General features: G+C 44.6%; 1 protein-coding gene across 9 annotated transcripts in view; it reads right to left on the reverse strand.

The window, feature by feature from the left end:
• The window catches only part of LOC118370628 (netrin-G2-like), a 132,485-nt gene that overhangs the window by 18,127 nt on the left and 102,714 nt on the right, over nt 1–11,644 (reverse strand). For 3 of the 9 annotated variants that reach the window (XM_052521640.1, XM_052521639.1, XM_052521641.1), the window contains 2 exons: nt 6,361–6,492; nt 6,068–6,229 (listed from right to left, as the gene is read on the reverse strand). The exons of the other annotated variants lie outside the window; for them this stretch is intronic. In XM_052521640.1, the coding sequence (XP_052377600.1) occupies nt 6,068–6,229; nt 6,361–6,492 (294 nt within the window). The remainder of the gene's footprint in view (nt 1–6,067; nt 6,230–6,360; nt 6,493–11,644) is intronic. 9 annotated transcript variants of the gene reach the window in all.

Here is an 11,644-nt window from a genome sequence, read left to right on the forward strand (position 1 = left end):
ATCTATTTTGTGAAGTGCACCAGACCCTCCTGCAGCAAAGTAACCCCACAACATGATGCTGCCACCCCTGTGCTTCACGGTTGGGATGGTGTTCTTCAGCTTGCAAGCCTCCTCCTTTTTCCTCCAAACATAAAGATGGTCATTATGGCCAAACAGTTCTATTTTCGTTTCATCAGACCAGAGGACATTTCTCCAAAAAGTACGATCTTTGTCCCCATGTGCAGTTGCAAACCGTAGTCTGGCTTTTTTATGGCGGTTTTGGAGCAGTGGCTTCTTCCTTGCTGGGCAACCTTTCAGGTTATGTCGATATAGGACTTGTTTTTACTGTGAATATAGATACTTTTGTACCTGTTTCCTCCAGCATCTTTACAATGTCCTTTGCTGTTGTTCTGGGATTGATTTGCACTTTTCACACCAAAGTACGTTCATCTCTAGGAGACAGAACGCGTCTTCTTCCTGAGTGATATGACGGCTGCGTTGTCCATGGTATTGCCCATGGTATTTATACTTGAGTACTATTGTTTGTACAGATGAACATGGTACCTTCAGGCATTTGGAAATTGCTCCCAAGGATGAACCAGACTTGTGGAGGTCTACAATTATTTTTCAGGTTTTGAGGCTTTGGCTTAGGCTTTGGCTGAGGTTTTGGCTGATTTCTTTTGATTTTCCCATGATGTCAAGCAAAGAGGCATTGCGTTTGAAGGTAGGCCTTGAAATACATCCACAGGTACACCTCCAATTGACTGAAAGGATGTCAATTAGCTTCTAAAGCTTCATTATTAATGGTAATTTTTCAAGCTACTTAAAGGCACAGTCAACTTTGTGTATGTGAACTTCTGACCCACTGGAATTGTGATGCATTGAATTATAAGTGAAATAATCTGTCTGTAAACAATTTTTGGAAAGATTACTTGTGTCCAGCACAAAGTAGAGGTCCTAACCGACCTGCCAAAGCTATAGTTTGTTAACAAGAAATTTGTGGAGTTGTTGAAAAATTAGTTTTAATGACTCCAACCTAAGTGTATGTAAACTTCCGACATCAACTGTAGATGATACACTACATGATCAAAAGTATGCGGACACCTGCGCGCCGAACATCTTACTCAAAAATCATGGGCATTAATATCGAATTGTCTTCCCCGTTTCTGCTATAACAGCCTCCACTCTTCAGGGAAGGCTTTCCACTAGATGTTGTAACATTGCTGCTGGGACTTCCTTCCATTCAGTCACAAGAGCAATAGCAAGGTCCGGCACTGATTTGGGGGGATTAGGCCTGGCCCGCAGTCTCCATTCCAGCTAATTTTAAAAGTGTTTGATTGGGTTGAGGTCAGGGCTCTGTGCAGGCCAGTCAAGTTCTTCCACACCGATCTCAACAAACAATTTCCGTATGGACCTCGCTTAGTGTATCGGGGGCATTTTCATGCTGAAACAGGAAAAGGCCTTCCCCAAACTGTTGTCACAAAGTTGGAAGCACAGAATCGTTTAGAATGTCATTGTATGCTGTAGCATTAAGATTTCCTTTCACTTGAACTAAGAGGCCTAGCCAGAACCATGAAAAACAGCTCCAGACAATTTTTCATCCTATCCTATCATCTACCTATATCTAGTGTTTTTTGCAGGTAGCATAGGTAGCGTTCTCCTGGCATCCGCCAAATCCAGATTTGTCAGTTGGACCTCAGGGACTGTTACATGCTCTATTTCAAGGAATCGTTGCTCTCTCTGGATATACTGTCCCTGTCCATTACAGTCAGCAGGGTTCTCCGTACATCGCACGGAAAGGAAGAAAGAACTTCCTGGGAAAAAGAAAGGTCGGAGGTGTATGTTTCATGAGTAACTCATGGTGTGATTGTGGTAACGTACAGAAACTCAAGTCTTTTTGTTCTCCCGATCTGGAATAGCTCACCATCAAATGCTGTCCGCATTACCCCCGGAGATAATTATCTTCGGTAATCGTCATGGCTGTGATATTCCCCCTCAAGATGACCCCATGATGGCTCTCAAGGAACTACAATGGACTTTGTGCAAACTGGAAACCGCATATCCTAAGGCCGTATTTATTGTAGATGGGGATTACCGAAGCTACCGAAGGTTTGTCAACATAGCTCCTGCGCTACTCTCTAATTGAGAACTTTTGACCATTGCTACTCCCCCTTCCAGGACGGCCACAAGGCCCCGTCCTCCCTTCAGCAAACCAGATCATGCCTCCATTCTGCTCTTCCCCTCCTATAGGCAGAAACGTAAGCATGAAGTACCTGTGGTAAGGGCTGTTCAACATTGGTCTGACCAATTGGAATCTATGCTTCAAGATTGTTTTGATTATGCGGACTGGGATATCTTCCGGGTTGCCTCTGATATTAGCATTGACGTACACACTGACTTGGTGACTGAGTTCATCAGGAAGTGCATAGATGATGTTGCACAAAGTGGAGTGTCAATTCAACAGCTCAGACATGAGACGTATGTATCAGAGACTCCAGACGATCACAGATAGTGAAGCGAAAACCAGCCATGTCGCGGACACCAACACCTTGCTCCCAGACAAGCTAAACACCTTCTTCGCCCACTTCGAGGAAAACACTGTGCCGCCGACGTGGGCTAACTTAGCTCACGAGGACTGTGAGCTCTTGTTCTCTGTGGCCGACATGAGTAAGACATCAGTAAGTCTGTTAACCCTCGCAACGCTGACGGGCCAGCCGGTATCCCAAGCCGTGTTCTCAGAGCATGTGGAGTGTTTACGGACATATTCAATCTCTCCCTATCCCAGTATGTTCTTCCCAATTACTTCAAGATGGCCACAATTGTTCCAATACCCAAGAAAGCGAAGGTAACTGAACTAAATTACTATCGCCCTGTCGAACTCACTTCTGTCATCATGAAGTAATTTGAGAGACTAGTTAAGGAACATATGACCTCCAACTTACCCGACACCCTAGACGCACTACAATTTGCATACCGCCCCAACAGATCTATGGATGACGCAATCGCCATCGCACTGCACACTGACCCACCTGGACAAGAGGAATACCTATGTAAGACTGCTGTTTATCGACTACAGCTCAGCCTTCAACACCGTAGTCCCCTCCAAGCTAATCACTAAGCTCAGGGCCCTGGGTCTGAACCCCGCCCTGTGCAACTGGGTCCTAGACTTCCTGATGGCCGACCCCAGGTGGTGAAGGTAGGCAACAACACCTTTGTTACGCTGCTCTTTAACACGGGGCTCCTACAAAGGGGTGACTCGACCAAATTAATTCTCATTGAAAGCAAGTCTAAGAAGCGGTAGACCTTTAGGAAATATTTACTAAATAAACTAAAGTGAACCCCCCAAAACTAACACAAGAAAATTACATAACAATAATGAGGCTATATACAGGGGGTAACGGTACCAAGTCAATGTGCGGGGGTACAGGTTTGTCGAGGTCATTTGTAAAGTGACTATGCATAGGTAATAAACAACGAGTAGAAGGAGGGAGGGTGTCAATGTAATGTAAATAGTGTGGGTGGCCATTTGATTAATTGTTCAACAGTCTTATGGTTTGGGGGTAGAAGCTATTGGTCCTAGACTTGGCGCTCCTGTACCGCTTGCCGTGCGATAGCAGAGAGAACAGTCTATGACTTGGGTGACTGCAGTCTTGGACACCCTGAAGGGCCCCAGTGTTGAGGATCAGCGTGGCAGATGTGTTGTTGCCTACCCATATCATCTGGGGGCGGCCCGTCAAGTCCAGGATCCAGTTGCAGAGGGAGGTGTTTAGTCCCAGGGTCCTTAGCTAAGTGTTGAGCTTTGAGGAGAACTAAGGTGTTGAACGCTGAGCTGTAGTCAATGAACAGCATTCTTACTTAGGTGTTCCTTTGGTCCAGGTGGAAAAGGGCAGTGTGGAGTGCGATTGAGATTGCGTCACCTGTAGATCTGTTGGGACGGTATGCGAATTGGAGTGGGTCTAGGGTTTCCCGGCATGATGGTGTTGATGTGAGCCATGACCAGCCTTTCAAAGCATTTTATGGCTACCAATGTGAGTGCTACGGGGCGGTAATCATTTAGGCAGGTTACCTTTCTTGGGCACAGGGACTATAGTGGTCTGAAACATGTAAGTATTACAGACTCGGTCAGGGAGAAGATGAAAATGTCAGTGAAGACACTTGCCAGTTGGTTGCGCATGCTTTGAGTACACGTCCTGGTAATCCGTCTGGCCCCGTTGCTTTGTGAATGTTGACATGTTTAAAGGTCTTGCTCACATTGGCTATGGACACCCTGATCACACAGTCTTCTGGAACAGCTGGTGCTCTCATGCATGCTCAGTGTTGCTTGCCTCGAAACAATCATAAAAGGCATTTAGCTCGTCTGGTAGGCTCGTGCCACTGGGCAGCTGGCGGCTGGGTTTCCCTTTGTAGTCCGTAATATTCTTCAAGCCCTGCCACATCCAACGAGCATCAGAGCCGGTGTAGTATGATTCAATCTTAGTCCTATATTTACGCTTTGCCTGTTTGATGAGGGCATAGCTGGATTTCTTATAAGTGTCCGTTCCTTGAAAGCGGCAGCTCTCAGCTCTTTAGCTCGGTGTGGATGTTGCCTGTAATCCATGGCTTCTGGTTGGGAAATGTACGTACGGTCTCTGTGGGGATGACGTCGTCAATGCACTTATTGATGAAGCCGGTGACTGAGGTGGCGTATTCCTTAATGCCGTTGGATGAATCCCGGAACATATTCCAGTCTGTGCTGCAAATCAGTCCTGTAGCGTAGCATCCACGTCATCTGACCACCATTGAGCAAGTCACTGGTACTTCCTGCTATAGTTTTTGCTTGTAAGCAGGTATCAGGAGCATATAATTATGGTTAGATTTGCTAAATGGAGGGTGCTTCTGGATGAGCATTTTCTTGTTTTCTTATGGCCTAATACAGCTTGTTGAGTGTGGTCTTCGTGCCGGCATCGGTTTGTAGTGGTAAATAGAGGCTCTCTTGGTAGATAGTGTGGTCTACAGCTTATCATGAGGTATTCTACCTTAGGCGGGCAATACCTCAAAACTTCTTTAATATTAGACACTGCAGTTATTGACAAATTGACACACACCCCCACCCCTCCTAGGTTTTGGCCTTTCTAGGGAGTTTTTCCTAGCCACCGTGCTTCTACACCTGCATTGCTTGCTGTTTGGGGTTTTAGGCTGGGTTTCTGTACAGCACTTTGAGATATCAGCTGATGTACGAAGGGCTATATAAATAAAATTTGATTGATTGAAGTTGTCTATAAAATGTGTTCTGCTCATAGGGGGCTGCCTTTTCCCATTTTCCTTATATAATATTGTATACAAAATGATTAATGCATTTGTCTCACCTGTTTTTAACCTATTGCACATCAATATTACTTGACAAGAATACACTAATCAAAATGTATTCATATTTTTCCATATATGCCGACTGTGTAATATTTATTTTGATGTTAATGTATCGTATTAATTTGACTGGATGTATTGACCGGTTGTAGCCTCTAGTCCAGAGGTTAAGGTGTGTTTCACAGTGGTGTATGACCTGATAAAGATCCAACTCAGATCGACACGTTGTCAAATCAAATCAAACTTTATTTGTCATTGGTGCCGAATACAACAAGTGTAGCTCTTACCGTGAAATGCTTACTTAGAAGCCCTTAACCAATAGTGCAGTTCAAGAAGAGTTAAGAAAATATTTACCAAATAAACTAAAGTAATAAATAATAAAAAAAGTGGCATCTGTCTGTTTTGTGCATCTGATTAAGTCACCATGGGAGCATAGCAGAGTTGCGGACATTACTTTTGTCTTTGATACATTGTTCTGTCCTGTACCTGATAAGTTGCATGTGCATATTTTTCTATTCTTTCTTATTTTTTCACCCACAGAAAACAACACTAAAGTTTTACCATAAGGATGGGTCCATGGGGATTTAAAAAACAGACTCTTAATAGACATAATTTATCAGCACTATACTGTAGTTACCTTATAGTAAGTGTAGTAGTCTGTCTATGAACAATGACACAGCTACAAGTACTTTACTTCTACTACACATTAACCTACCAGTACACACAATGCACAATAGACCTATACCTTCTTCAGTCTTTTCCTCTTTCTTCTCCATTCCCTCTTTCTCCTCCACTCCCTCTTTCTCCTCCACTCCCTCTTTCTCCTCCACTCCCCCTTTCTTTAGTCCTATCTTAGAGGGAGTATCACTCTTCGCATTGTCCTCTGCTTCAGCAGGTTTGGAGGTGACTGTGAACATTGAAAGATTTTGTCTTTTACAGTCCGAATATGCATGTCTCTCTACAAAACGCATAGTACTACAGAACTACAGTACCCACATACTAGATCTACACAATGCGGCTACAAAACAACAGCTATACCTTCTTCAGTCTCTTTCTCCCTCTCTTTCTCCTTCATCTCTTCTTCCTCACTCTCTTTTTCAGAGGGAATCTCAGTCTCTCCTGCATCTTCTGCCACTTCACTATTAGCATCTGTACAAAAAACATTGCAACCTCCAAAAGAAGTATGTGCAAAAATATTGTTATTTTCAAAGAGCTCTAAGGGGTATCTAACCTCTAAAATAGGAATGACTAATCTGTCAAGGCATGTGGGAAACAAGTTGTAAATAGGGAACATTCTCTTTTAAAGATGTAATCCGCATTTGGGAAAACAGCGTCATGGTTTCCCTCTGGAAAATATTCAGACCCCTTGACTTTTTCCACGTTTTTTAAAGTTACAATGGATTGAATTGTTTTCCCCCCTGATCTATCTACACACAATACACCAAAATGACAAAGCGAAAGCAGGTTTTATACATTTTTGCACATTTCTACCCCCATGAATACCTTATTTACATAAGTATTCAGACCCTTTGCTATGACACTCGAAACTGAGCTCAGGTGCATCCTGTTTCCAATGATCATCCTTGAGATGTTTGTACATCTTGATTGGAGTCCACCTGTGGTAAATTCAATCGATTGGACATGATTTGGAAAGGCAGACACCTGTCTATATAAGGTCCCACGGTTGACAGTGCAAGTCAGAACAAAAACCAAGCCATGAGGTTGAAGGAATTGTCCATGGAGCTCCGAGACAAGATTGTGTCGAGGCACTAAAAATATTCCTAGAGCTGGCCGCCCGGCAATACTGAGCAATCGGGGGAGAAAGGCGCTACTTATGTAAATAAGGTATTTATGATGGACAACCATCTTTGCAGCACTCCACCAATCAGACCTTTATGGCAGTGCCCAGATGGAAGCCAATCCTCAGTAAAAGGCACATGGAGTTTGCCAAAAGGCACCTAAAGGACTCAGACCATGAGAAACAAGATTATCTGGTCTGATGATACCAATATTAAATTATTTGGCCTGAATGCCATCGTCACATATGTAGAAAACATGGCACCATCCCTACGGTGAAGCATAGTGATGGCAGCATTAGGCTGTGGGGGTGTTTTTCAGTTGCAGGGACTGGGAGACTAGTCAGGAACGAGGGAAAGATGAACAGAGCAAAGTACAGAGAGATCTTAGATTTTTTAAAACTGTTCCAGAGACCTCAAGACCTCAGATAGGTGAAAAGGTTCACCATCCAACAGGACAACAACCCTAAGCACACAGCCAAGACAATGCAGGAGTGGCTTCGGGACAAGTCTCTGAATGTTCTTGAGTGGCCCAGCCAGAGACCAGACTTGAACCCGATCGAACATCTCTGGAGAGACCTGAAAATAGCTGTGCAGCGATGCTCCCCATCCAACCTGACAGAGCTTAAGAGGATCCGCAGAGAAGAATGGGAGAAACTCCCCAAATACAGGTGTGCCAAGCTTGTAGCATCAAGGAGACTCGAGGCTGTAATCGCTGCCAAATACAGTGTTGCTGTAAGATTATCTCGAGACAATTTGCTGATACACAAAGCAACTCTAAAAACATTGAAAACGCACTGTCCTTAGAGGTCAGGGTGTGACTAGGGTGGGAAATCTATGTTTATATTTCTATGTTGGCAGAGTATGGTTCCCAATCAGAGGCAGCTGTCTATCGTTGGCTCTAACTGGGGATCATACTTAGGCAGCCCTTTTCCCACCTTTTGTTTTGGGTTCTTGTCTTTTGTGTTGCATATGTTGCCCTCCTAGCTTTTTATTCGATGAGTTGTTTATCGTTTTTGGTGGAACATTTCAAATGAAAGAAAATGTACGCCTACCACGCTGCACCTTGATCCGGTCATTCTACAAACGAGGAGCATTTCAGAAGATCCCACCACCAACGGACCAAGCAGCGTGGTCAGGAGGACTGGACCTGGAGGAAATCCTGGAGGGAGCAGGACCCTGGACAAGGGCCAGGGAGTATCGCCGTCCGAAGGAGGAGATAGAGGCACCGAAAGTGGAACAGCGATGATACGAGGAGATAGCTCAACGAAAGCAAGCACGAGAGGCAGCCCCAACACACTTTTTGGGGGGTGCACAAGGGGAGATTGTCGGAGTTCAGACCTGAGCCAACTCCCTGTGGTTACCGTGGGGAGCGTGTAACTGGTCAGGCACCGTGTCTCCAGTGAGCATTCACAGGCCGGTGCGCTCTGTGCCAGCGCCCCGCATTTGCCGGGCAGAAGTTGGCTTCCAGCCAGGACGGGTTGTGCCAGCTCTACACTCGAGACCTCCAGTGCGCCTCCCCAGTCCGGTGAGACCTGTTCCGGTTCCACGTACCAGGCCTCCAATATGTCTCCCCACTCTGGAAAGGCCTGTGGAAGCTCCACGCACCAGACTTCCAGTACGTCTCCTCAGTCCGGTGAGACCTGTTCCGGCTCCATGTACGAAGCCTCCAGTGATGATCCATGGCCTGGAGACGGTAGTTATGATCCATGGCACGAAGCCTCTAGTGATGATCCATGGCCCAGAGCCTGTAGTAATGATCCATGGCACGAAGCCTCCAGTGATGATCCATTGCCCGGAGCCTGCATTGAAAATCCAGGGCACGGAGCCTCCAGCGACGGTCCCCAGTCCGGAGCCTCCGGCGACGGTCCCCAGTCCGGAGCCTCCAGCGACAGTCTCCAGTCTGAAGTCTCCAGCAACGGCTCCCAGTCCAGTGTCTCCAGCGACGATCCGCAGTCCGGAGCCTCCAGCGATGAGCTGCAGTCCGGAGCCTCCAGCGACGATCTGCAGTCCGGAGCCTCCAGCGGTGGTTCCCAATTCAGAGCCTCCGGCGATGATCCACGGTCCGGTTCCTCCGGCAACGATTCACGGTCCGGAATCTCCGGCGACGATCAACGGTCCAGTTCCACAGAAGCGGAGGGATCAGCTTAGGGAGCGGGGTCTACGTCCCGAACCGGAGCAGCCACCGAGGGTAGATGCCCACCCGGGCCCTCCCCTCCCCTCAATACGGTGCAGTCGTCCTGCCCAGCGACAGCCCCGAAACCTGAAGGATCTGGAGATGGTCTGTATGGAGGAGTGGGCCAAAATCCCTACTGCAGTGTGTGCAAACCTGGTCAAGAACTACAGGAAACTTATGATCTCTGTAATTGCAAACAAAGGTTTCTGTACCAAATATTAAGTTCTGCTTTTCTGATGTATCAAATACTTATGTCATGCAATAAAATGCTAATTAATTACTTAAAAATCATACAATGTGATTTTCTGGATTTTTGTTTTAGATTCCGTCTCTCACAGTTGAAGTGTACCTATGATAAAAATTACAGACCTCTACATGCTTTGTAAGTAGGAAAACCTGCAAAATCAAATACTGTGTATCAAATACTTGTATACATATATACAGTTGAAGTCGGAAGTTTACATACACTTAGTTTGGAGTCATTAAAACACATTTTTCAACCACTCCACAAATGTCTTGTTAACAAACTATAGTTTTGGAAAAGTCAGATTGGACATCTACTTTGCGCATGAAACAAGTCATTTTTCCAACATTTGTTTACAGATAGATTATTTCACTTATAATTCACCGTATTACAATTCCAATGGGTCAGAAGTTTACACTAAGGTGACTGTGCCTTCAAACAGCTTGGAAAATTCCAGAAACTGATGTCATGGCTTTAGAAGTTTCTGATAGGCTAATTGACATAATTTGAGTCAATTGGAGGTGTACCTGTGGATGTATTTCAAGGCCTGCCTTCAAACTCAATGCCTCTTTGTTTGACATCGTGGGAAAATCCCCAAAAATTTAAATTGTGGACCTCCACAAGTCTGGTTCATCCTTGGGAGCAATTTCCAAATGCCTGAAGGTACCACATTCACCTGTACAAACAATAGTACGCACGCATAAACACCAGGGGACCACGCAGCCGTCATAACGCTCAGGAAGGAGACGGGTTCTGTCTCCTAGAGATGAATGTACTTTGGTGTGAAAAGTGCAAATCAATCCCAGAACAACAGCAAAGGACCGTGTGAAGACGCTGGAGGAAACAGGTAAAAAAGTATCTATATCCACAGTAAAACGAGTCCTATATCGACATAACCTGAAAGGCCGCTCAGCAAGGAAGAAGTCACTGCTCCAAAACTGCCAAAAAAAAGCCAGACTACAGTTTGCAACTGCACAATGGGGACAAAGATTGTACTTTTTGGACAAATGTCCTCAGGTCTGATGAAACAAACATCTTACTGTTCGGCCATAATGACCATCATTATGTTTGGAGGAAAAAGGGGGAGGCTTGCAAGCCGAAGAACACCATCCCAACCGTGAAGCACGTGGGTGGCAGCATCATGTTGTGGGGGTGCTTTGCTGCAGGAGGGACTGGTGCACTTCACAAAATAGATGGCATCATGAGGCAAGACAATTATATGGATATATTGAAGCAACATCTCAAGACATCAGTCAGGAAGTTAAAGCTTGGTCACAAATGGGTCTTCCAAATGGACAATGACTCCAAGCATACCTCCAAAGTTGTGGCAAAATGGCTTAAGGACAACAAAGTCAAGATATTGGAGTGGCCATCAAAAAGCCCTGACCTCAGTCCTATAGAAAATTTGTGGGCAGAACTGAAAAAGCGTGAGCGAGCAAGGAGGCCTACAAACCTGACTCAGTTACACAAGCTCTGTCAGGAGGAATGGGCCAAAATTCATCCAACTTATTGTGGGAAGCTTGTGGAAGGCTACCTGAAACTTTTGACCCGAGTTAAACAATTTAAAGGCAATGCTACCAAATATTAATTGAGTGTATGTCCACTTCTGACCCACTGAGAATGTGATGAAAGAAATAAAATCTGAAATAAATCATTCTCTCTACTATTATTCTGACATTTCACATTCTTAAAATAAAGTGTTGATCGTAACTGACCTAAGACCGGGAATTTTTACTTGGATTAAATGTCAGGAATTGTGTATGTAAATTTCTGACTTCAACTGTATATATATACAGTATATATATATATATATATATATAATTTGTTTGTCTATATAAAGTAGCTAGCCCAAATAGAACTGTCAGCAATGTTTATTAAGATAGCTAGGTAGCTGGTTCATCTTGGACAATTTTATATTAAACTTAACAGGGTGAGGTACAATGTTTGACATACTTTGGAGATAGATACATTTCACATTGCAGAGATACTCTACTTTGATCTAGTTTCATCCAAATATCATCCAGTTGAATGAAAAACATGATTTTGAGCGTTCGGGATCTTTAAGATGACCAGGCTATTGACCATTCAATGACCACATATTGATTA

Source organism: Oncorhynchus keta, chromosome 6, assembly GCF_023373465.1.
Source record: "Oncorhynchus keta strain PuntledgeMale-10-30-2019 chromosome 6, Oket_V2, whole genome shotgun sequence".
Classification (NCBI taxonomy): domain Eukaryota; kingdom Metazoa; phylum Chordata; class Actinopteri; order Salmoniformes; family Salmonidae; genus Oncorhynchus; species Oncorhynchus keta.